We start from the raw sequence: 27,424 nt of genomic DNA on the forward strand, positions 1-27,424 counted from the left end.
AGATGGATTTGAAAAGTTGCTATTTCCAATCTGTTGAGTTGTTACCTAGTTAGTTTGAGTTAATTGTTGTAAAGTTTCTACAGTTTGCTCTCAGAGCCTCCACTCTGCTAAGAGGCAGTGCTCAAAAGTGCTGCGTGTTCTGCCCCTTGGGAGGTTTCCAAGTGTTTAGTCAATCAATAAGTATTTTAAAAAGATACAGTTTCCTGTTTTAGTCAAAGGTTCAACAGAGAGGCTGCTATCGGACAGGTTGATCTACATACTGACGTTTCTAAACTGTGATACATGCAGACCTGCTGTTGTGGAGTCTGAGCATAACACATCCCTTCGCACTCAACACCCAAGGTTAGACGCACTGGTTAAACAAGAGCGTGTGATTGCTCTTTCTACCTTTTGCTGGAAAGCCTTATCTGCTTGTCTGTGCAGCTGAAGTAGAAATAACGACCTTGCTTCATTCATTTTGCCACATTTCCAGTTAAACCGCGATAGGAGGGAAGACAAACATTTTCTCCTGGTGTGCCGCGTAAACTCCATAAAATTGAATGCAAAAACATTTCATTAAGATTCAAAGGGCTACATGCAAGTCATAAAGCAATGTGTGCGGTTAATTCGAAAGCATAAAAAAGCTAATGGACTATTAGAGTGTACTGCCCGAGGCTGCCTTTTCTCCTCACAGAGGAGGTACATCAATCACTTATATCAGTAATCCCCTGCAAGCTGCCGGCGGTGTCTTTGTCTCCTGCCACAGACGTGGTCCCACAGCAGAAGCAGCATCGCATGTGGCTGAAGTTGACGTCTTAACAGATAAACTGGCCCCGCTTTACTACCACTGTCACTATATCCTGCCCTCGGTCTTCTGAGATATTGATGGGAGGCAGCAGTCAATGAGAGAAAAAAGCAGTGACAGAGGAGACGCCTGGGGAGTCCGGCTAAGCTGCCGCGTGTTTGTTCTCTCCTCCTCTTCCTCATATACCTGCAGGAACAATGATAAGATGGGACACGGAAAAGAGAATGTTCGCGGCTGAGCTTTGCTGCAGGGTTGTATTTTTTAAAAACAGCCCCTTTTGGTGAAGTTTGTTTTCCTGAAAGCGGCTCTGAACAGCTTAAAGTGACGTGAGATATTTACCAAAGTTGAGACTTAAAGCACTCGGCTGCGTCACAAGTACACAATTTTCAAATATCTTTGTCAATATGGGACCCTGCCACGGAGAGTGTGAGGGAAAAAGAGAAAGACTTTTCATCCTTTAGTTACACTCGACTAAGCTGGTTTGCTGCATTTGTTGAGAGAAAGCTTGTGGTTGTCTCGGGGGGCTTTGAATGAAAACAAATTTCTCTTCCGGGCTACAGCTGCAGCATATCCATGAGCAAACAGCCAGCAGATGTGTCTTGGTCCAGCTCCTCCATCCCTGCACCCGTTTCTACCAACTCTTCCTGATCATCTTCATGCACAATTGTCCAACACATGATCTCTTGTGAATAATCCCTATTGGTTTGCTTCAGACCAATGAGAGAATTCCTGTCTGCGGAGCTGCATATGTTGGATTCAACAAACTCTACAGCTGCTAAATTATTTGTTGCAGATATTGTTCGCAGGCAGGTGCTCGTGAATGAATATGTATTTGTGCGATTGAAGAGAATAGTTTATGCGTGTATAATTACATTACAATATGTGTGAAAGAAACTTTAAGAGGCTACAGCTTGGAGGAAGTCACTACAACCAGAAATAATGTTAAATTTTGCAAAAACTAAAACTTAAAGTTTTACTCTTTAATGTCACTTTTAGCCTTGTGGTGTATCCTATCTCACTTTTCAGAGACTTAAGCTCTAGCAGGACATTTCGAGGACTGTGCTGATGGAAGATCTTCAGTGAAAATATCTGCGATTATCTCAGAAGCTGCAGCCAGTCTCATAGAAGCCTGTCCCATCTGTCAGATGTGACTGTGGATCCACACGACCGACTGAATACGTGTGTTAAGCCGGAGAGACATCAGCCAAAGAGGACACAAAGAGGATGGAAAAATCCCTCATGCAGGAGTTAAGGCTACTTAATATTCCCCTGTTGATTGGGAATTAATTGTTCCATCTGGCTCTCATGAAAAACCAGTGATGAGAATAGAAGAACAACACTCCTTTCTCTCTTCCTTTTTTACTCTCCCCTGGTATATACTGCGAGGGGGTAGAGCTACCTGCGAGTCCATCCTTCCCTCCATCCCTGCATTCACCGGTCTGCAATAATTATGTGTCATGAAACTTCACAGTTGTGTTAATCATGTAGTGAAGTCGTAAGCCCTTTTGATATTTTGGGTTCACCAGGGGGGTATTTCCTCTCCTTGTGACTCATTTCATTGTTTCACTGTGGTCATGGAGTATGACTACAGCAAACAGCGAGGCTAGGAAGAGAAAGAGGAGGGGGAGCCGGGGCTGGGCAGGCTGTACCATAGGGAGAGCTGGGAAATTTGATCATTTTTCTCTGGGACTGTCATACGCCATAGGCAGCCTCATTTGTCTGGTCCAACTCCTTTGTTTCCACTCGGCTGCCTGTTCCAGGATTAGGCTGCGGAGCGGGAGAAAGGCAGCGAAACAAGACCAGAGAGAGACAGAGACAGCAAAAAGAACTATAGAAGCTAATTATTAAAGTGCTCCATGTTTCTTTAATACACTACTTACAGTCTAATGTACATGCAGGAGTATTAAATGTGCTGAGTGGCCAAATAAAGCGGTTTCAGAGGGAAGCAGGGATGAGGGGAACTGCATTGGTGGGTTTTATTCTCTCCTCCAAATTGCCCTGCGGTTCCTCAGGAGCTGTGTTGACCCAGTTTATCTCCCGCTCAGGTGATTAATGCAACATCGCTGCAAACAAAGGTCACGTCAGGAGGCAGGGGAGCAGGTCGGAGCACAACAAGAGCTAAGGGAGCTTGATATTGCTACTGTTATGGTAGTGAAAATAAGTTGTTTGTAGTTTTGTAGGGCATCACTCAGTCTCCAGAGGCATGTGCAGGGAAACACACACACACTAACACACACACACCCACAGGAAGGAACCAGGAATGAGAAAAACACACAACACTGTTATTGGGTTAAATAGCCATTATACCATTATAAATATCTTTTATATGTGTTCTGGTAGCAGGTAATGACGTTAGCTGTGTGGGGGACCTTAAATTGGAAGAATAAATTCGAGGAACTCCAGTGAGTGTAAAGTTAGAGAAATGTTCAGAGCTTCCAGATGTATAAGAGGTGATTATAAGAAGTGTGTAGGTTCAGTTTGGAGTCTGCTCTCCGCTTGTGGCTTTGCTTTTTTGCTGCCGTCATAGTTTTTAAATCCAAAATGCAACCTGACATCTCCCTTTAGTCTTGGCGCTGTCTTTATTAGCGCCGCCCCCCCCACCATGTTGTGGTCAGAGAGACACGCAACAGTAATGGCATCAAAGCTTAACTCGTCTATAGGGAAAGCCCATAGACTGTAAAAAGCATACATTAAAAGATCAATCAAAGGGATTTTCTTTGAATCGATATCAGATTTGCCTTTCGCAAAGATGGAGAATGAGTGGAGGAATATCTGGGGTTAAAAATATAATCTTTCTCTGAAGGATTCCCTGTTGGCCTCTGTGCCTTTAATGTTCATTTAGAGGCGGCGCACATACACAGGCAGCATAACTTGAAAGTGTCGACTGCTGAAGAATTTAGGTTATATACGGTACTATAGGCGATGTGTTTGGTTTGTATGTTTCATTCTAAAGAGAGGCTGTGATTCACTGTGTCCGCCCTGCTCCTATTTCTCCACAGCTGACACTTGTGAATATGAATGCTCTCTTTTACTCGTCTAGCTATCATTAAAACTCATTTCATTTTGCAGTGCGTGCAAAACGCTGCACTCCAAAACCACATTTAAATGCAATTACAAGTGTGATTATTCTATGTCGAACCTTTTTTTCCCCTTTTTTTTTCAGTTATCTAAATTATAATCTGTACTTTCAGCGTTTGTAGCACTGCCCATTCGGAGGTATCCCACCTCCGTGGGGTGTCCTTTACAGAAATTAATGCGGCTTAATGAAGCAATTATTTCCTTTATAAGCCAGCTGTGCAAATTGTTTTCAATCTGCCTGAAAACCCCGCTCATTCTCTGAAGATGAGGTTAAAGATAGAGCGAGAGAACAGAGGTCATCTGGGCTTTGAACTAACAGACTGATAATGTTGCATCATACTGCAATTTTGTGCGTATGACTTCTAATATTGTATCCATAAAGATTTCTTTTTGATCATCTGTCCAGAAGACATGGCAGAGCCGTGTGGAGCAGTGTGGGGAAATGGCCCTGAGGGCGCAATGATGTCTTCATATGTTATGAGAGGATTTTCTGAGGGCTGATGCAGGAGATGCAGTGAACATTTTTAACAAGTTTAACCTACAGTATATGTAGGGAGACTCAATCAGTTATATTAGACATTTTATGTATATATATATATAACATAAACATAACTAATGTCCTGTTATGTCAGTCAGCCAGACAACTGTGGTTCTTTGCTTCTGCCCATTCTAGTTTATCTAAACCAGTAAGATTGTCTGTCCCCATAGCAACTCTGCCTATTGCAAACAGGCATCACATATAGGTTTTTGATAAAAATGCTCACACAATATGTTTCCTTGTCTTCCTCAGGTGAATGGAAAGGAGCTGTCCAAGTCCAATCATGAGGAGACCTTGGAGGCCTTCTGTGGTGCCAAGGATCCCGTCGTGGTGCAGGTCATCAGGCGGACGCCCAGCGGCCGGCCCCACGGCCCCCTTCAGGAAATCCATGTGGTGGATGTGTGCACTCAGACCGACATCACCTTTGAACACATCATGGCGCTGGCAAAGCTGCGGCCTTCGACCCCTCCTGTGCCTGACGTCTGTCCCTTCCTGCTCTCTGACAGGTGAGTACAGGAGGAAATGTATGATTTTACTAAAGTGAATATCAATACAGATTACATGTGTATTTAACATCTTTGTAAATCAGCACTCCTAAATACGATTGTGACTTCTACTTTCTTGGGTCAAAAATATGAGACAAAAAAGTCATTTTCAAAAAAAGTCATTTTTACTTAAAGATTAAACTACTACCAAAAAATGTTGATCAGTGCCACAAAGAGTTTGTAGTTGTGACCTTGTTTTGACTTTGACTGTTAATTAGAAGGAAGGAAAATAAGTGAGAGGTGGCATCGAGCTATGAAGCAGAAATATCAGTGTTTACAGAATTAGCATTATGCAGAATGCCTGTAAAATATAAATGAAGTTTCTAATCCGTTGCATAGTTGATTCTCACAAATGTAGATTAGTTGGTTTCTCAATGACCTTCACAACTTTATATAGAGAACAAATTATATATTCTGTTTACACTGTGTATATTATTTATTTTCTATTTATATTTTTGTAATTCCCTGTGTTTATGTTGCATCTTTCTTATTTATTACTTTTAAAGATGTCTGTTTTTCTTTGCTGCTGCAACACAGCAAATATCCCCATGGTGGGACTAATGAAAGATTATAGTTGAGTATCAATACAGAATGTATGTGTAAAATGTGCTCAGTATTTCAATGTTTGGCATAAAGTATTCATTTTAAATGTATCCTTAAGTAGATGAATGGAAAGTAAGAAGCTGATAGTATTCTTACATGATTCATGTTCACCCAAAACCGTCACAGCCTCAAGTGACTGTGAAAAATGAAGAAGGGCTAAAAGTATTTTGAGAATCAACTGGAGGTTTTCCTGAGAAATAACAAAAGAAAAACAGGTTCATTATCTCCTCTTCTTTCATTTTCATTAATATTCTTTTCATCTCAAAGGAGAAGTACTCTGAGAACAAAAATAGTTTAGCACAAAGCAAGATCTGGGTTTCAGCTCTTGGGACTGAAACAATGAAATAATAGCGTTATAGCACAGAGCCGGGGTGTCAGGACTATCTCTGTGAACCAAGTGTGTTCAGTACAGTAGTTAATTAATTCCAACAATGGTAAACATCCTGAGTTTCCGTTGTCATCTGTCACTGGAGACTTGCTCACACGTTCTGAGACGGAGTTTCAGTCAGCTCTTCCATCTGCGTTGCTCATTATTACAAACATCATCAAACTTGTGTGTTATTGTCGAGGTTACAAGCAAGGTATAAAACACTGTAACATGACTCTATCAAAATCATTGCCATGTGTATATATCTCACAGTATCACCATACTATTCCCCACAGGGCCTTCTCGCCATAATTGGAGCTACTTGGCGTATCCATTTTGGCTCATGGAAGGTGATTAAAGCAAATGGGCTAATAAAAAACCAGGCAACACTGTGCAACGTGTGCTTGTGGGATACTTACAGCCTGAGGCCGAACCCAAGTGTAATCAATGTGTCCCATAAAACTCACAATTTCTTCTCTTCATCTGAGATCAGGTGCACAGTTCAATACACATCGGATTTTATAGATACAGCAAATGTTTGTCACTCTGACGTCTGAGGCTCGACGGTAAAAACTGTAATTGTGTTCTTTGCACTCCGAGCCAAATGTTGTTATATGTGTAATATTGAGGGATCCGAGTATAAATCATTCAGACGTTTCCCAGCCCGGTTGTGTGAGTGGTCGGTTGAGGCGAGACAGTTTTACAGGGCTGGGCAAAGAGTCAGACGGCATTTGAACGCATCACTCAACATGTTAAACACACAGCGTCTTTTTAGAAGTTTGTCTCCACGGCGATTATCATGTGTGGCACTGAGGGTGCTCGTCTTGTTAGAACCCCACAATGCGGCTTTGTTCAGTGAGTGAGGGAAGCATAATAGAATGACACTGTACAACGTGGGGGGTTTTGTCTGTCAAGAGCAGGAAGCAAATTATGTGGATATGCTGTTATTAACCCAGGGGCTGTACTTTTATCACACGCACGTCTGTGGCGGTGAAAGCTCTCGACAAATCGTTTATTCTTCAGATTCCATCGAAGACAAAGGCGAGGGAATCCTGTCACTTCCAAGTATTGACATGTTTAAAGGAAAAAATGAGGGGTAGGATCTTGCTAACGCCCACCTCTCCACCTCTTTCTCTTTCTCTTTCTCCCACCCTGTCTGTCTCTCCCTCTCTTTCTGTCTCCACTGACAGCTGTCACTCTCTCCATACAATGGAGCAGGATTTCTATGAAGGGACAGACTACCTCTCCCCTATTCCAGCTGATGGAGAGAGGACAGAGGAGTTTGAATACGAGGTAAGAATCGCCCACGACGTCGCTGCTGACTTCAGCCTGTTAGATTTTTGGCATGGCTGATATTGTTATATTGTAGCTCCTTGCAGATAAATATTAAGATAGATAGATGCTCAGAAGTTCCGAAGATAGACGGAGCAATTAGGTTGAATCGGCTTTCATTCTGGGAGGGAAATTAATATCACCCTAATATTTGTTCATGAAACATGTGGCTATAGCCAGATAACTTAGCTTAGTCTCACTCTGTCATCTACACACAAATATAAACATACAAACACTGGAATAGCACTCGGAAGAGTTCAAACCCCCAAGGACCAACAAGTTTTAACCACATATATATTAGCTAGATCCAGATTTTTATTTGAACTGCACCAAATTGCACACACTCATAAATCTCAGTGCCCTAAATATGCCTGGTATTGTCCTATTTACAGAGATCCACATTTTCACTTTGGAAATCTATGAAAATGTGAATAAAACGTTAAAAAAATGCATAAAAGAAACGTAAAATTCCTGGATCCGCCCCTTTGTATGGATCAGTGCCAAAGTTTAATGGGCTCTGTCTTAGGTCTTGACCCATCCTCCCACTAAGTTTCATGGACTCCGTTTTATCGAAGACCTTCTGCCAAACAAAGAAACCAAATATGAAAACGTAACCCTGTTAGTTTCATCATGAGTTGTGTGCTTTTGGCCAAGCACAGTGTCTTCTGGGTGTCTTGATGTCACTGTGAAATTGTAGAAAGTAGAAAACCTTCAAATATTTGTTTCAGCGTTGACCGTAAAATTGCTGAATCGGTGCAATCACTGCAAACACACAGCAAAAGCATTAATACAGAGTTACACACATGTACAAACACGACACACCTTCCTCACCCCTGCAACCAACGGACACACATTCTGTCAACACTCGATATTTTGTGATGCTTATCAATCGGTGGAAGGGTGCAAACACTAATTGACTCGACAGACAGATCCCAGGGGCCCGGTGGTAACAGATGATCAGCCAAGCTGCAGACAGCTTGAAAAATCCCTTCCTTGGTAATGACGACACACCTCCATGTGTTTTCGCTTTTATTTCCCTGCAAATTAAAAAAAGAGGGAGCAGAAAAGCTCCAGACAGCGACAGTGTTACCTGAAATTTGTTAATTGTTTCCGCAACTCCGGAAGAAAACGCCAGCGAGCAGGTCGACTCTGAGCTCAATCGAAGCCAATTAAGCGAGGTGTGTTTGTTTGGCAGGTTCTGGTAAAGTAAAAAAAAACATGGAAACACATTTCTTTGCTGCTGCATCTTTACTCGGCTGTAAGTAACAAGCAGCTGCAGGTGATCCGATGCAGATTTCCATGCAGATGCACGGGTTCCTCCACAGTGTTGTGAGGAGGTAAACAAGAGTCTGTCGCCCCTCCCTGCGTCGCTCCAATATTCTTTATTTCGGAGTCACTGAGGTGGCAGCACGAGCCCTCAGAGTGGCCTGATGTATGATGATTGCTCCCCCCTCCCTCCCCCTATTTGTTTCATTTGAATTTGTTCTGAATGCTTCCACCCACTGAGCTCGAGCTGTTTCTCCACATCTGAAGAGATTTGTGCACCCACTTGGATCGCAGAGGCCCTGGTGTCAAATCGTAATAAATATAATGTATGAAATCCTCTGTTTATGCCTCATTGCTATTAACAAATCCTATTATACTGTGTATGCTTTGTAGCTCGCGCCATTTTTTCTATTTCATGCTCTGGGGGTTAGATACCCACTAATGCAGCCCTACTTACTGTATGTCAGCTGAAAAATGCCACAAGGGGGCGGGGGGGTAGGCAAAATCTGAAAAGCTTTCAGGGTCGACCCAATCCCTAACCCCCCGCTGACAGAGACGAAGCTAGAGTGGAGGAAAGACATTTCTTAAAATTACCTTTGTTGGATGAAAATGCACAGTGGGAGTGAGCAGTTTGCTTTGACATCACAGAGAAACCATCTAAATCTCATTTCTAATACCCCCGGGGTATTGATGTTTCTGTTAGAGTAATCAACAGCCCTGGAGCACAGTGGCTGATGAGGTGGAGGATGCCAAATGCTACTGAAATACACATCCATAGTTTTATACTTGTAGGCTGTGTGGATTAATAAAAGAAGTGTGATAGTTAGATTTTCACATTGCTGGACGTTGTACTTGCACAAAGTAGCCACAGGGATCACTGTTGTCTCCATCCAGCCCAGCCAATCATCAGCTGGTCCGGACCAAAGACTGTAATCAATGGACATCAACAGACACAGCATGTAAAGTACATGCATCACTGAACCTACATCACTGACAATCTCTATATTTAAATGCACATTTTGGTCAACTTAGTCATTTATTTAACAATGGATCAAATGATGATGTTTGTATAATCTAAGAGAATTATCACCCAATTTAGCATATTTTTGCCAATTGTTTTGGTAGGTGTGGGCTTTGACACCAAAAACAGCCCAGTGTCAATGCATCAAGAGGCTGCACTGGTGCGGTTGTGTTACTTCAGGTACAGAGGAGACATGAAATACATCTGAAGAAGGCTGGTTGAGGAGGAGGTCATGCAAGATTGTTTAATTAACTATAATTACTAAATTTTTCATTTTAACGATTGCAAGGTAAAACGTACAAATGTGACGTATGCATTATGGTGCAGTAGTAATTGACTGTGTGGGCTTGCACATAGTTATTCCTTTTTCTGGAGGATGTTTGTTTTCTCCCACAGAATTAGCTCAATCTGTGGCAGTAGCTGCTTGCATGTGAGGGAGCGCGAAAGTTCGTTCTCATGTGCAACAGAGACCAAATGAGAACTCCATGAACCTCTCAGGAACATTCACACCTATAGCCGAAGCTACGATGATGGCAGCCTGTGAAGATGGTAAAAACTTTGTGGCTGTTTTGACAGATTTTTCTGGTGTTGAAGAGATAGAATACTTAGGCAGGACAAATTACACCATGATGGCTGAAACAGTCTAGTTACTAAAGCCATTTTCTGACATGACCTGTGGATAAAGTCCGGAGAATTGGGTCCAGACTTTATCCGCACCTTTTTTTTTTCACACATGCACAACGCAGCGGGAGGTTCTACCCACAGACGCGTTCACAACACCAACAAATCCTCCGCAATATTCAGGTGAGAGGTAGAGCAGCCGGGTGCAGCTGACGGAGGCACGAAGTAGTGTTTAATATTCTGCTACGAAGATGACGTTGTTTTCTTGACAACACACAGACACCAGTGTCGGCTCTAATTGCCACAAACTCTCTTGACATCTTTGCCCGTGTCTTCTGCAGACTTTACACTTTACACTAGGCAGATAATCTGGAGGCTCTCACTCTGACATTTGCATTCACACATGCGCCTCCTCTGGAGCAAGAGTTCAGTGCATGTCTGAAAGCAGCTTCATTATCAAACCGATGTTTGTATTGCATTGTGGAAAAAGTTGAGCTAGGTCTTTTAATTTATTCTTTGCTGAACTGAATGCAGTGTCTGATTCAACACTGTTATTAACTCTGTTTCCAACTAGACTCCTGTGAAAGTCAGTCACATTCTCAATTTAATGCTCTCTCCACACAAGACACAGTCTACACGTTAAACCAGCCTTGACTGACACTGTTCAAGGGTAGGGTTGAGAAATGTGACTTCAGTGTGATTCTTCCTATAGTAACCTTTCAATCTGCACTGCGCATGTACTCAATATGTACTGGCAGGGTTTTGGAGCCAGAAATCATGGCTTGATCACATACTGAAGCCAAAATCACTCCTCTAACAGGACAACATTATAAAAACTAAAGTACAATAGCATCAGTGCATCTGTTGTAAGTTTCTGGACCTAGGACAGCAACAGTTTGCCAGTTATCTTCACTTTCATGCCAAAATTAGCTTGTTCTACATATTTCAATTTCGTCAGTTAAAGTAAAATGGACATTGACATCCACTACTCACTGAATAGGTGTGTTTTTTGGTTGTGGGACATTACAATTACCAAAACTTGTTTAAGGGGTTGGGAGTGAGCATTGTGTTTTCTCACCCAATCTGTTCAGTTCAGTTGAAATTGACTCACTTGTAGTATGCTTCATGTGGGTCAGTATGAAATCTATCAATCAAGCCATGGTGCAGACCCCGAGCATTTCAGAGCAGAGAATACTGTTTAGTTATTGCATGGTTTTGAAACCAAATATTTATATTTTATTATATTTGATGATTTGTTTAATATTAAAATTTGACTGGGTGATCGAAAACACATTTTTTTCTGGTATAACAATCTCACAATTTATGACAGCTTTACATTAACTAACTAAACAAACCCTAAATGCTGTACAGGAGATTATAATGTTTCTATCATTTTTTATGTTTGAAAACAGGTCATCCCTCATAGATAGAATTCCACACACAAGAAAACAATCCGTTTCCTTGGATCCCTTGCTGCAGCATGTTCCTAATCATTCCTTTGATTAGTTTCATTGAGTTCTGACGACACAAAGGAAAAAGTACTCCAAGCTCAGAGACTCGTCCGACTCCTCCATCCAAGCATTTGTGACTGCTTTTTCTATTACTGGTAATCAAAGGCGCCATTATTACGACAGCACCCAGTGTGCTTTGATGGTAGGCGCCAATCTTCTCCCTAATCACGCCATCGCAGTCATTAATTTACTGTCAGCTCTCGTCCCTGTGCCACGCTGCAATCTCCTGCCTGAGAGGCAGAGAGCTCGCCAGGAAGATGGAGGGAAAAAAAATCAAAAGGAAAGAGGGGAGACGGAGAGTGGTGAATGTGTGTTCGATAGATAAGGAGATAGTCCTCTTTCACGGAGGCTTCCGAGCATGAGTAGGTGTTCTTTCTACACAGTATTATCGTAAAACAAGAAGAAGAATAAAAATCTAGCAATGGCAAAGGGTTACATGTTTGTGCTGCACACACACACACACACATGCAGGTTTGATGTTTCATCCCACATGCCATGATTGTAGATAACTATTTTCTCCGATCATAAGTCTGCCGCACATTTATTAGTTATAATTAACTTGATTCACAGAGCTAGAAAAGGATGATGTAGTCTCTACTCACACCTCTGCTTTGCCTCAGTCTTTGCAATTAATCTGTGTGGTTTATTTTTAGACTCACGTTTCCAAGACATTGCTCGAGATTTCAGTATTTCCCACAGATATCCCTCACATCATATTAGCATGCAAGATGTGCCCTGTCTCTGTAGCTCCCATTACCTCCATGACTGCTCCGTTGCATCAGGAGATGTGCCACTAATAATATTGCTACCAACAATAATGGAGAAGCTCATTAGTAACAATTTTTAATATAGCTAATGACTGATTTTTTGCAGCTTACTTTGTTCAGGTAGTCGGCACCAGAGCCTCCTCCGTCTTTCGCTTTGTATCTCAGCCGGGGATTTGAAGCTGTCATCGCTTCTAAGGCAGTCAATTAAAGATCTGAGCTCCTTGTCAGGTGGAAGCGGTTGAGGAAGATAAAACGACAAAGCTGAGACGATGTCGTTTTTTCCTCCGCTCTCTTTTTTTGTCGGTGCTAATGTGTGTGCCCTGCTGAGTACACTTGTTTGTATAAGCAGAGGGTTTTTTGCAGGGACTCGGGAATTGTTCTTTTGAGTATGACTGTGTATGGGGGGGGGTGTAACCTGGCAGCAGGTCCAAACAAACGTCAATCTGTCAATATGTGAGAAAGGCAGAGGTATAGAGGAAATGACTGACAGGGGAGAAGGGGGAAATGAGAATTGAGCCATAAGGTCTGTTTATATGTGTACGCGGGGAAGTGGAGTGGGTCATAAATAGGATGAAAGGGGAAACCGGGGCACCAGGTGGCAGGCGTATTGGCCCTTTTCCCTTCTTCCCCTCATCTCATCCCCCCTTTTTGTCCGCTTCCCAAAGCCCTGCCACATCTGACACGTGTAACCAGCCAACCCACACTTGTCACAGAGGATATTAATCTCTCTGTTTCCGCGTGAGACCCCTCTGAGCCCCACCAGAGCCCTTGCTACCGCCTCATTTCTCTCTGCCCCCCCTCCCCTCCCTCTACCAAGTCACTCCTGCTGCTGAGAGTTGGTGCGTTTCTGCTCTAATGAAGACCTTGGGAGGAGAGGCCATTTCACACTTGATTCCCTCCAACACCCTTGATATGTTTCAGCATTTGGAGATGGAGCACAGCTCTTTGCAGTTTGGTGTTTGGCTGCGCCTGTGCTGTGGGGAAACTGAGAGCGTGAAGTTGTTTATGTGAAAATGTGGAAATGAGAAGTTGTGTTTGGTTGATCTTGATATAATTTAAAGGGGGAATGTGGTACTCAACAAAAGTTCTGGGTGGGTTTAATCCAATCTGACTTCTTGTGCATTGGTAAGTGTGAAAATTCAGACACCAGGGTACTAAGCTATGTTCCAAGAGGCTCATGGGAAATTTTGCAACCATGGAATTGTAAGTCAACAGTTTGTTGAGCTTTCCCCACGGGAAGATGAGGAATACGTTAGCAGCAAATATGAATATCTGGTAGCATTAGCATAATTATAGTGTATTTATAGTCAAACAGTCTATAACTTGGCAACAGCTTGAAAAACACTTGAGGTCCTCTGACATTCATCAAAGCCAAACGGAGAACGGAGAACGTCTTTCATCATCAAACACTTTGAGACTCAAAAACCTCAGACGAGAGTTGGCAATTTTCAAAAAACAAGTTGAGTTTTTGTGAGAAAAACTTTGTTATTTGATCTTCAGTGAAGCAGATCCTTAGTGTTGGCGCAGCCATTGTAGCCAGTTTAGTTTCATGTAAGAATAAAGAATTTATTCTGTATCTTAGATCTGTTTTTTCTTTTTTAGTTGTAGAGTTTTTGAGTCAAGGTGAACAGAGGCAGAAATATTTTATAACTGTTACGTCATCTATTGTGAACAAAACAATACCCCAAGGTCAATTTACTTTAGTGGTATAGGATCCGTGCCACAGGTTTCAATCACATCACATCATTTGATCTTCATTTTGTCCTGGAGTTCGACAAAAGATTTCACCTTTTAGCACTCGAAGGATTTTGCTTCCTTTTTTTGCTTAGAGTGTTAAAAAGTCAAATTTGACCATCTGCAATTTAAGGACAATTGGTCAAAGTACATCTAGAGAGAGAGTCTGTGTGATGTGATCAGATTCCAGAGCAGTTACTAAATGGAAACTGTAGTGTGAGGTTTTTAGAGTGTGCCTCTATATCCTTAACGTCTAACTTGCCCTTGCTCCAGGGATGACGATGTCTTGCTGTTGGTTGGTCGGCCGACCACTTTGCTCCGCATTGAAATATGTCAAATACGACTGAATGGATTACTGACATTCATGGTCCCCAGAGGATGAAATCCAATAGCTTTGTTGATCCCCTGACTTTTCCTTAAGTGCTGCCATCGGGTTGACATTTGTTGTTTGTGAAATTTCTCGACAACAATTAAATGGACTGCCATGAACAATCACACACACACACACACACACACACACACAGAGACACACACACACACACTCAGGGACATTCAGTGCAGATTTTCAAGGCCCCTTCAAACCACATAAAACTTTGAAGTCCTCATCAGCCTTGGCTTCTCTTTGTTTAGCACTAATCAGCAAATGTTAGCATGCTATCATGCTAAAATAAGATGTTGAACATGATAAACTTCATACCTGCTAAACATCAGAATGTTAGCATGTCACTCAAAGCAGCTGTGTTTCTCTTGTTTTTATGTTGTATCAAGGAAGTGGAATTGTATCGACTCAACAGCCAAGAGAAGTTGGGATTGACTCTGTGCTACAGGACGGACGAAGAGGAAGATGTCGCTATCTATGTCAGTGAGGTGAGTTAATATCTTGCCCTTAAAGATGGAGGACTTAAATGACTTTCCATTCACACAAGACTGTGAGCGTTCCATCTGTTAACTTAGTTTGCGATGATTAAGTGCTTCATTTTCATATTTAAGTTTTTCACTCGAGAAACACTGAATCTTTTATCTTCTCCCCGTCTGCCTTGCTCCGGGAGATACTGTAAAAATGCGTCATCCCTGCTGTTAGAAACATTTAAGTATTAATCCTCTAGATGAAAAAGGTATATGCATATTCTACATATTCTTTCGATTTCATTGCTTTGAAGTCTCACATTTGCATATTACACAGTTGTAGAAACAGACAATTATCACTGCTCGATAAGACTGGCCCAGTAAAATGGGAAAGCTGTATTTTTTTAGACTAAATTAGTTCTGACATTTAATATTCATATTCCAATTCATGATTTAATTCAGTGTTTGTGAGCAAAGCAAGATTCTCTGCCGGGTATATAATAATTTTTAAATTGAACTATTTTATTAAACATAAATGACATTATTGAACAGTTTGGCAGTGTGCTGACTGCATGATTACAATTTCAGTTGCCAACATGAAATTACTGCCAAGACTGAAACAAATTAGGAACAAAAAATACTCACAGGTCTCGTGTAAATGGTAAATGGACTGTATTTAAATTGCACATCTCCAGTCTTATTGACACATTCATTCATACAGCTCTCCAGCGTTTTTCCTATCACAAAACATTCATACACTGTCAGCTAAGCCGTCGGGGGCAATTTAGGGTTCAGTGTCTTGCCCAAGGACACTTCGGAATGCAAGAGGAGCCGAGAATCAAACCACAGACCTTCTTGTTCCCCCCCCGAGACACAGGAGTTGTCCTTTCATTAGAGCAGACATTAACGAGCAGGCTGTGTGATACATGTTAGCAAATAGACTCTTGCCCTCTGATTTTCTCCCACTTGTTGGCAGCATAAAAAAAGAGACTGTTCTCCGTTCTGCTTAACTTTCTCCCCGATTCGTTTGAAGTCGCCTCTGACCCTGCAAGGTGTTCGCTTTGAGAGCCGAGTGGAATATAAATCACTGAGGTCCGTGGCTGCTGGCAGCAACATCCAGTGTTCACACTGCAAAGAAAGAAGTTGTGCTAAGAGGAGCGTGCTGCATTTAGATGAGTTGACTAAATGTCACAGTGCACAGGACGGTGTTTGAGGTGGTGGAATGTGCTTTGATCTTGCATAAATAGTGAGAGCACATCATTTCAAAGTAAAAAAAGATGCAAGGTCATTTTAAAACAGACATAATTAATCCAGTTTTGCAGCTCCCATTGAACAGTCATATTCGTTTCAGTTGTCTTGCACAGAACAGTGGTCACCAACAGCAGAAAAAATACATTTCCTTCATCCAACGCACCATCCATTTCCTACGCCTATTCATTTCTATTCAGAGGCTTGAATCTATCCCATCGTGCATAGGGCAGGGTCCATCCTTCACGTCTACAGCAGACTCAAGACAGGCATTATGATTCAAATGGGCAGTTTTCAGAGATTACACTCTACCTGCCGACTCTTTGTCAGCAGCCACGACTGCATGGCTGGATTTGTGAGTCTGCATGTGTTTGCCATCATGGAAAAATAGGGTTCTGCCTTAGTGGATTTCTGTGGCAGGAGCTGCCTCCGTGGTCTTGAGTATTTTAGCAGATCTCTGACGGATTTTGTCACCATGATGGCTGAACCATCCAGACCCCTCAGGTCATGAGGGACAAGTCTGCTCTCTGTCCCCAGAGTCAACACGAAACATGAAGCAGCAGTGTTCACATATCTGAAACAAGTTCCCAGAGAACAGCAGGTCTGCTGCAACTATTAGTTTTATTTATTAAATCAAATACTTAATCATTTCTCACACTGTTCCCTTCACTCTTTAGTTTCTTTTTCAATAATTTCTTTTTTACTCTTCTAATTTCTTTTTAAATGCACAATTTGTAAATGTCTTATGTGGCTTATACAATTTGTCATTATGCCTTTAATATTTTAATTTATGAAATATGCTTTACAAATAAACTTGCCTTGCCGTCTCCCAAGAATTCAAACACAGTGAGAGGAGCATACTCCTCAGAGAAAGGTCGTAGGCTCACTCAAGTGTTCTTGCTCTATGGGAAACTAGCCACAGCCACAGATCTTTGTATTTCAGTTTTCAGTTGTAGCTTCTTCAGGGTGTAGGTGCTCTCCTCAGAAAGCTTACCTACAGTTTCCCCTCCACTCCAACACCCAGTTCTGTGTGGTGACCTCCCCCAGTGTAATGAGTGGTCCTCTGTGTAGGAGTGGACCATCATGAAGATGGAGTGCCACAGCACCTCACCATCTCCAGAGATGCTACCTGATAGGAGAGAGTGAAACGAATGGCCCCAGACGCCGATTGATTGGCCGATGAAAGAGTGTTCTGCCCCCTTGTCCACTAACATTAGTTGTAGGAGGAGCAGGTGCATCATGTATTGGGGTTGAGTGATAGGCTGTAGTTGCTATATGCAGAGGCCCGTGCTCTGTCATCCTGTCAGCATATGGCAACTGAGGTGCATGCAATTGAGGGGTTAAATGATGAAGGTGATAACTGAGTTTGTTCCTCTGGGCTGAAAGGCCTTTGGAAACTGACCAGGCAACAACAGGAAAGCCATTGGGAACTATGGCAGCAAACCTAGTGTGTTGCTCACATTGTTAATAAAAGTCTAGACACTCTAGCTGGGTGTTGTCTTTAGAATGAGTTAAAAACAATTTTCAGCCACTCCTTGAGTCTCTTGAATAAAAGTGTTTGAGGGTCATTATTCAGTTTCCTCTACTTTTACAGATCTGTCCAAACAGCATCGCTGCAAGAGACGGACGCATCCGAGAGGGGGATCGCATTTTGCAGGTACTGTAGGCCCCCCCCACACACATTTTGTCACACACACAACCGCTGTCTTCCTGCACAAGAGTCCATTCATTATTAATGGCAGTTCATTAAAGGGGGAACTCGCCCCCGCTGTGAATGTTAGAAGGGGAGAAGTGCCACCCCCCCCCCCCCTGGCTGTTTTAGTTACCGACTCAGCATCGACACGGGTTTCTAAGAGTTCTGGTTCAGGAGGGCGCTGTGCTGCCGCTCGGCTCAGCCTCCTGTGGGATGGCTGAGAGGCTGTGACTGTTAATAGCCTCAAGCTAGGGCTTCAGGCCTGAGATCTGCAGGAGGAGTTCAGCACCTGACAATAAGCTGCAGGTCTTAGGGCTGTGGGCTGGATAACACTGCCTCTGTCGTTTAGGTGGATGATTATTGTTTTTGTCGAGGTTGCACTCTTGCTTTACTTCTGTCGCTTTAATCACTTGAAGGCAGTGAAACATGCTTAAAACTCGAAGGGCAGTCAGTGGAGCGCATACCTCCGCAAAGACCCAACAATCCACCATCATTGTCTAATTCTTATGGAAGAAAAAGAAAGTGGTCAGATCAACTAAATTATTTATTTGCCCTCAAAAAATATCCTAAACTTATGCCTGTTTACACATTCAGCAAAAAGAGCGACCTGAGTTTGGTCATCACCAACTCCTGAGGGAAATCTCTGGTTCTTACGCCTTCTAGATGTTCACTGCTTTTTTTCTCAAAACATTAAGATGCCACAAATTGGGGATGTTTGCAGGACCCAGATGATGAATGGGTGCTAGAGGATGAAATTGAATTCAGTCTCATTTTCTACAATAGAGTATTATGAGAGAGGAAACAGGAATAAAGTCAAGTAATCTCTGCAAAAAACACTGCAATTAGGAGATGGAGGGGGCAGACGCATAAGCACAGCTGGTGTAATTGTGTACCAGTGTCCACCATGTGTTGTGTGACTGATTTAGGCCAGGAGAGGGGGTGTATATTTGTGAGGCAGACCACTACTCTGGTACTATTATCCGCCAGTGACAGGGCCATTAGTCTGCCTGCAAAAAGATGGACGCCCCCTGTCAGAGGCCAGTTAATTGTACGGCTAGATGTGTGTACGCTGCCGGATACACCAGCTCCGTTGGTCCACAGCCACTGTCCCATTCATAACACCAGCTGAGTCCTGCTTCATATTCCAGAGTGTTTACACCTTCCCCGGCACTGCCACTTTTATTGTCGTAGTTGTTTTTTTCTGAAGGGCTTTTGTATTTGAGTAGATAAAGCTGGCATCCGTGCACTTGTGTTTATATGCCTGTGTTCAGATGTTTGCATCTGTGTACACAATACATGTTTGCTTGCTTGTGTTTGATTTGATAATGAGTGTGTTAATCATGTTTTGTATGTCATCTTCAGATTAATGGCCAGGATGTACAAGACCGAGAGGAAGCAATGGCTGCACTCTCCAATGACGAGTGTCGGAACATCGTGCTGCTGGTTGCCAGACCTGAGATGCAGGTCAGGATTACCCACAACCTTGCATGAATCCACTGTTAGGCTCACATGAGGAAAGGAAACACACAATTGGCAAAATACAGCCCTGAACTTTTGTCGTTCACGGGATAATCACTCAGGGCAAACCTTAGTACTCAGGGGTAGACGACTCTCTCCCCTCCCCACAACCACTCCCAAATGGAGGCCACCACGGAGACACCTCATGTTTTATTTTTATGTAGCGCCAATGTAATTGACTTCCAACACTAAGCCGTAAAAGCTAATGGCATGCTAATGTGGAGTGAGTTCAGGCCCAAGGCCGATGGCAAATAAGTGGAAGGACTCTGCCGCAGTGCAGATGAGCCAGGAGCAATCGTGGACTCTTTATAATTAAATGTGTCTAAGTACTAAATCTGAAGTTTTCAGTTATGGATCCCATTTGATTCGCATCAAACAGACAAACAGATGATGGGTGGTGTGCAGCAAATGGGTCAAAGGTGGCAGTCCCATGTCCATTAAATTGCATTGGCTTGATTTCAAGATACGAATACATGTTTTAAAGATGAGGGGAGTTGTTTTCGTTGTTTGAGAAATAGGAAAGAGCTTAACGATGCTGGAGGTTTCTTATTTCAAAACCATGCTGTGTGTTTTTGCAGAAAATCCCATTAGGGCACCCATTTGGAACACCCAACTATTTATTTTGAGAGTGTGTGGCCACAAGCTTTAGGACTTGACAAATAACACTCACCTCCCTCTCTCTCTCTCTCTCTCTCTCTCTCGCTCTATCTCTCTCTCTCTTTCCATATGCTTTCCCTCTTGGTTCACTCTTAGCTGGAGGAGGCCTGGCTGGATGATGAGCACAGCGAGTTCCTGGAGCAGCTGAAGATGGAAATGTTGGAGGAGCAGCAGCGAGAGGAGATGGAATTAGCTGCCTTACAGGAGGAGCAGGAGAATGAACAGGTCAGACAAGAACAACAACACACACACTTTGTGCAATTACAAATCAATGACATGATTTGTTATCTGGCTTTAAGAAACTTTGGGAAATTGTTCCTTTTTGTTTGCTTTTAATAAGACAAAACCCACTAAAACAAGTGAGAGCAATAGCAATAGGTCTAAGTTATCTTCCCACTTATTGACAGACCGTAGTACTCAAATTATAACGAACACCATACCATCACACTGACCATTAATTGCTTCAACAGTATTACGTCATTAATCACAGTCAATATTAACCTTTTCCTAGAAATTACTAAAGATCTAGCCGATGGCAGCGATGGAATCAAACTCTTCATTGACTTTTCTCACAAAGCTGAGTGAAAACCATGGCGTTGCCCCTTTGAAATACAAATACTAAATACTGATTATGAATATTTATGGTAGGAGACCGTTGAACCATTTAAATTCCAAACATAAGTAGCAATAATTTAAAATTCTGTTTTGTTGGATGGATAGCATACTGCAAAAATCCATATAAATTGGACTTCAAACGGCACAGCACAGAGGAAACAATCCCTGAAGTAACCAAACTGTCGAAGAGAGTTACGCACAACAGCAAACAGAATGCAATCCTTCAGGCAAATGCAGATAGGAGTTGCATTCACTGAACTCTGAAATATTTGTGTATTTTTTTATGTTGAATTTTTGTTCTCGTTCTATGAAGAAATTAAGAATGTAAACTACTCTACTACAAGGCCATGGTCACAACCCAGTATACGGCTGCAGTTGCAATCTCCCCAGTGTCAGCTGGTTTCAGCCTTCTATCCGTTTGCACATGAGCTCAATTGTACATAAGGTGAACCGGAGAGCATCAGGGTTAGTCATTTTATCGTCCAGTAGAGGCATTTGTATTCACACATACACACATTGAGGTTATTGTCTTGAAAAGTTCAGGGTAGCAGTGCATATGTGAAAGCAGCTTTTTGTCTCTCACACAGCGCACATCCTCCTTCTGGGTAACACACTGCTGCTCAGCCTCTATGCCGTTCACTGACATTTGACATGGAGAGAGTGTGCCATTTTCTCACAGGGCAGAACTGCCAAGTGTCTATTATGGAAAGTAGCTAAGGTGCACTTTTTTTAGAAAAGTTTTTGACAGTTACGAAAAATCTGTGAATCTCGCGATAAGATGCCAACACTGTAAACACCCCCTGTTTTTGACAATTCATTTGAAGAGCCAATCGGGAAACCCGGAATACTCGGCTGGTTGAAAGTGACACAAAATTATCCTCATGTGGATGTTTATAACATAACTTACATTTTTTTGTGTCACATATTTGCATATCTGAGTATTTCAGGTTGCTTTTGTTTGTTCCTTTCAGCAAGCAGAAGATGATAAGCCCACCTGCTCAACACTTCCTCATCACAAGAGCAGCGTACTGAGTATAAAGGACAGAATGGAAAGCTCGGAGCATAATGTCCTGGCTCAGATCCAGAGACGTCTGTCCCAGTGCCTGAGAGACAACCGGGACACACACTGTACCATCGGCTCCACCCGGCTAGAGGACAAAGACGACGAGGACGATGAAGAGATGGAGGGCGAACGATTCCAACAGCTGTTGGAGCTTAAGTGTCAGATCCGTAACAGCGGTGAGTACGACCTGTTCTACAGCCGCCGCAGCACCATCGAGTGCAGCGTGGGGGAGCCGGGCGGCGTCCAGCACGAGCTGCGGCTGCTCAACGAGGAGCTGCGCAGCATCGAACTTGAATGTCAGACCATCATGCAGGCCCACAAGCTTCGTCAGGGACAGCTGTCTCCCTCAACGGGCCACTCTGCACCCTCCATCAAAAACCAAAGCCTCCACCACGGCGAGCCCACAAAGGGTAAGCTGACAGACATTCATGGGAGGCTGGAGAAATCAGACAAGGACAGCTCCAGTGCCTATAACACAGCGGAGAGCTCACGCAGTACCCCTCTGGCAATGGACCGCTCCCCGGAGCATTCGCTCCAGAGGATGGTGAGTCTCACCAACCAGAGGAACCTCTGCAGCAGCCTGGCCTCTGCCCACTCTCTGAGCTCCAGCCCCATCCCTGTGTGCCGTGCTCCTGTCCAAGGCATAAGCAGCAGCCCGGACCACAGCAATCCATCTGAGTCGGAGCATACTCCTCAGGCTGAGGAGGAGGGCAAAGGGACACTAAAGACAAATGCTTGCCAGATTCCTTACTTCTCTCCATCCCACAGTTCCCAGCAGAGGCAGACCAACATCCCGGCTCATGCCCGTCACTACCAGAGCTACATGCAGCTGATCCAGCAGCGCTCAGCCGTGGAATATGCTCAGAGCCAGCTCAGCCTGCTCAGTGTGTGCAAAGAGCCTCAGCGGCCCATTAATGAGCCCAAGATGGAGTGGAAGGTCAAGATCCGCAGTGATGGAACCCGCTACATAACTAAGAGGCCGGTGAGAGACAAGATCCTGAGGGAGCGAGCCCTGAAGATTAAAGAGGAGCGTAGCGGCGGGATGACTACAGATGACGATGCAATGAGTGAAATGAAGATGGGGAGGTACTGGAGTAAAGAGGAAAGGAAGCAGCACCTGGTCAGGGCAAAAGAACAGAGAAAGAGACGAGAGTTCATGCAGCGTAGTCGACTGGAAAGCTTGAAGGAAAATCCTCAGAGCAGCAGCGAGGGTCGCAAGGAAGTCAGCATCATCGAGCTCAGCCACAAGAAGATGATGAAGAAACGCAACAAGAAGATCCTTGACAACTGGATGACCATCCAGGAGCTGATGACTCATGGTACTAAGGCCCCTGAGGGAGCCAAGGTGCACAATGCCTTCCTATCAGTCACTACTGTATAAAAAACACACACATTCTACCCCATGCGGTATAATATACTTGCCTCGTTCAATGTGGCGTTTTTATGGAGGACAATAGGAATATTTTTCACACTTTGTAACCCAAAAAAGCATTTTGTAAAGAATTTATCAGTGGTGTCATGGCATTTTCTTCATGTTTTTTCCACTATTGTTTTTCACATCACTCTGCGTGAAGGAAAAAAAAACATTTTTCTATGAAATTATGACTATATAATTATTTTATTACTTCACACTACGCATTTATCTTTTCAAACTTTTCAATTCTATTTTCATATTTATGTTGTAACCATATACCTGATAGTTGTGTGAACATCTTCTTTGTGTGTTACGTTCACATGCCAATTGCAAAACGCAGGGAATTAGTGAGTACGATCTTCCTTTCCTTTAAAACCGAAATCACAAAGTCAAGAGTTAGTTGAAATTACATTTCAAGCTATCAGTGCATTGAAGCAGCTCAGAACTCCAACCTGTCAAGACAGTCAACCACACAGGTATAACAAAATATGATGGCTTAAATGGTTTCAGTTACGCTGAGTTTAACTATGCCAGTTTGTTTAATCTGTAAAACCTACTGAATTTGCTAGACAGTTTAATTTTGAATACAGTTTCATTGGTCAAGAATTTAAGCCAATAAGCTAATAAAATACCATTATGAAATGTTTATGTATTTGAACAACTACATTTTACCCCATTGTTACTGTTATTAAATACAAAATGATGTAATAACAAATGCATTCCAGTCCCACCATCAATCTTCAGAGCTTCTCCTCTGTAACACTGGACTCACACGTATGCATTGTGTTAATGCTTGGCACAGGGAATGCCAATTGCTTGGTGCTGCTGCAATTTTCATGACGACAATAAATCACAGTTTCATAGTTGGGATACACAACCAACCATTTTCACTAGCGATGCAGTCAGTGTAATGCTGAAGAGAAGTGCACAGGAAATAAAATCCACAACCAGATGAAGACACACCAGGTTCACCAGCTGCCTCTGCCTCCTCTGTCACATTAATGTGAGTTGATTGGCTGATTCCTCACAAGCAACACATGATGACAAACTTATTCAACGTGAATGAGTTGTTCCAACGCATGCGTGCTACCCCCAGGGTTACTCTGCAGGGATATGAGAGGGGAAAATCCCCTTAAAACGTATGAAGTGTTTCACCTCACACTGCCATATCTAGAGGTTGTAGCTTGCAGAACACAAGGTTTTGGTCAACAGAAAACTTTTTTATTATGAGCATCAACAATTTTATAAAGGCATCTTTTAAAAGTTGGATACCCTACTACAGGAAACTTTTAATGTGTTCAACTTCTGTATCTTAAGCCACTTCCAACAAAGATACAAACAAGGAGACAAAACTTAGAAAGCTGCAAGACTGAGTTCAATTAAAATGTTTACTTTTGTCATTGTCAGTTTATTTCGACTCAAATATCAAAATTGTTCATATGTCCTGACTCATCGCCAGCACTTCATATTTGTTTGTCTGGTTTGCAGCTTTGGGTAAAAAAACATTTTGTATTCACTTTTATCCTGGTTTGAGTTTTTCTACGTGTTCAAAAACTGATGGACCTGCTCATATCTTTTACATGCCAGTATTTTTACATAATATTGACTCCATAGCCTTAACAGCAGAAACCGAATGATACGCTGGTGTGGCAGCCTGATTTCACACTCATTCAATAAACCTTCTCTTTATACCATTGTGCGACAGAGAGATATTACTCAGCCTTATTCATACATTGTATAATTTGAGTTTTTCGTAACTGAAATATTTTGTAGTGGTTTCTGAACTATGTTTGCTGTCACGGACTGGTGTTGGGAGGATTGCCACTGAGCAGGACTCAGAACACAGCTATTGGATAATGGACAAAGTAAAATGGTGAAAATTATGGGTTACCATTTATCAGCAGACATTATAGTTCAGTTACATGTACAGTATACTATTTCCAAATGCCTCATTTTTCACTGAAATATTGTAAATTTGAATTTAAACCAACCCCTGTATTGTTTTGAGTAAATGTCCGATGGTCTCATTACAAGTAATGCGTAGTTGGCACATTTGTAGCCAGGTAAAATGTGTGATAATGGTGAACTTTGCAAAAGAAATGATAATAAATTATTGGTTTTTGGTATAACATGGCACTGAATCATGTTTTCTTTACTATTCAGAGACTTGAAGGTACATGAAGTGTGAAGTAAGATTAATATCTGCAATACAGACCAACCTTTAATATAAAACCAACATGATGCCAAACTCAGCAAGCTCCAGCACGCTTCGTAGTTGTTTAACACATTTATTCTTATATTTCACTTTTCAGTGAAGTAGTGTGAACTGTGTGAAAGTGAGCTACAATCTGTGCTGTTCCTCCGATCTTTGAGGATGGTGCTGGGAGACAATGGATAAAGAAGCACTGGTCAGGAGATCACGAAAGAAAAAAATCCCAAGACTACTGAAAATCACTGTGTGGATAAGCCCAGTTTTGTGAAGTGAAGCAGAATTACTTGTTCACTGAACACATGCTCACCTCAGATATCTTACTTTTTTCTTCCCTTTGTGAATGTGTTCAAATATTAAACACAGGGAGATTTTAATTAAAATCAACTTCCACATGGATGACTTTGTGTTCATTAAAATGTTCCAACCCCTTCATCATCTCTATGGCCTTGTCATATGCAAAGGAATAGCTACTGGGATACTCTGTATTATCTTAAGTTGTCAGTGTGCTATAGCTGAAATTGGAGTGTTACGGATACAGCACTGCCTGAAGACTGTTCTGTACTTTCCACAAGAACTCAAAACTTGTTCATTATAAGGAAGTAGTAAAATGTAGAAGGAACCAAGTCATGCTGATAATAGAAATTGTTCTTGTTATGCATAGTATAGGCATTATGTCTTAGAATTCCAGTGGAGTGCGGTGACTTATACACGTGTGAGAGCAGAGCTGTCGATCCTCTGCACAACCACCAACACCTGAAACCCCCCCTAAGTGCAAGATTCAGCTGTTAACTACACCATGGGTAGTGTAAATTCCATATGACACATCAGGGCACTGTAATTTACCATATACACAGTTACCAACCCTAACCACAAACAGAAAAACATTGATATGTTATATCATATCTAAAAATGATATGATTGGCTGGTGTACATGTCTGTCACTTATCAATATGCCTGCCAATGTATGACCACGGTCTTCAGCCTGAGAGACAAGACGAGACAAGACAAGACGTTTTTCAAAAGTTTTAATCTGGATCAAACTGATCCAGATTTGGAAATCTCTTTTTCTGCTATCCAGGATCACGTAATCCATTTTATTTTTATGCTGGTTTTTCAAAGCAATGTGGGATTGGATTACTCTGATCCGGATTCAAACTTTTCAGGATTACCAAATCTGGATTACCTGTGGTCTAAATGGGACTATCACAATGTAGCTATGTAAAGAACAACAGGTAGAATAGTGTGGGGTCACTCCAATATGCTTTATTTGAACAGAAAATAGGACTGAACGGAACAGCAAACAAACAATATAAACATCTCCCTCCATTGTCCATTTCTTGGAAACAGGCAGTCCACTCATCTGAGACCTACAACAAATAAATAAATACATACTTTACTCACAAATACATTATGGATGTTTCGAACAGGTTTCAAACAAAGATTTATTGAATTGAACTGGATAAAAAAAGGCTTAAATGTCCAAGACTTAACAAAATAAATTACTTCTTAGTTCTTGTTTTGAGTAGTTCTTCTTATGAGTTCTCCTTCTTCTTCATCATCATCAACTGCTTCGTCGGGCAAGAATAAGCTGTTCCTCTGCTAGATGGATCTGTACTTCTGCCCTTTCAGTCTCTTTTTGCAGAAGTACCTTATAGGCGTCATCTTTCTTTGGGTGCTTTGAGCCTCTCTCTGGGGGTCCTGTGGGAACTAGGCCTTCTGGCTCCACCTGTGATTGACCTTCTCCCTCGATTACAGGGCTGAGATTAAGAATAAATGTTTCTGAAGAAGGCTCACTTTCTGCTGTCATCACAGGCTCACCATCCTCTGCAACATCTTGGATCCCATGCAGAGCTTCCGACTTTTCACCTCCAATAATATCAAGGACTATGTCTGTGTATTCAACCCTCTTATATGGGTTGTTGCCTGTTTGGCTGTTCTTGGCTTCAGCGTGGTCTTTTGTTGCCCTACATAGCCTACCTACTTTATGTACT

At 42.3% G+C, this 27,424-nt stretch overlaps 1 protein-coding gene and 1 long non-coding RNA gene across 2 annotated transcripts in view; one reads left to right on the forward strand and one right to left on the reverse strand.

Moving 5' to 3' along the window:
- LOC133009321 (PDZ domain-containing RING finger protein 4-like) overlaps positions 1-23,188 on the forward strand; it is a 51,588-nt gene extending 28,400 nt beyond the window's left edge. Inside the window, exons 2-8 of the mRNA XM_061076796.1 lie at positions 4,653-4,906; positions 7,106-7,208; positions 14,936-15,034; positions 17,856-17,918; positions 19,317-19,418; positions 20,226-20,354; positions 21,716-23,188. Of these exons, the coding sequence (XP_060932779.1) occupies positions 4,653-4,906; positions 7,106-7,208; positions 14,936-15,034; positions 17,856-17,918; positions 19,317-19,418; positions 20,226-20,354; positions 21,716-23,188 (2,223 nt within the window). The remainder of the gene's footprint in view (positions 1-4,652; positions 4,907-7,105; positions 7,209-14,935; positions 15,035-17,855; positions 17,919-19,316; positions 19,419-20,225; positions 20,355-21,715) is intronic.
- A 3,483-nt stretch (positions 23,189-26,671) lies between these two features.
- LOC133009622 (uncharacterized) lies at positions 26,672-27,220 on the reverse strand. The gene is made up of 2 exons (XR_009680556.1): positions 26,937-27,220; positions 26,672-26,800 (listed from the first exon to the last, which is right to left on the reverse strand). It is a non-coding gene; the product is annotated as an uncharacterized LOC133009622 (long non-coding RNA).
- Between the last annotated feature and the right edge of the window lie 204 nt (positions 27,221-27,424).

This window comes from Limanda limanda, chromosome 8, assembly GCF_963576545.1.
Source record: "Limanda limanda chromosome 8, fLimLim1.1, whole genome shotgun sequence".
Taxonomy (NCBI): Eukaryota; Metazoa; Chordata; class Actinopteri; order Pleuronectiformes; family Pleuronectidae; genus Limanda; species Limanda limanda.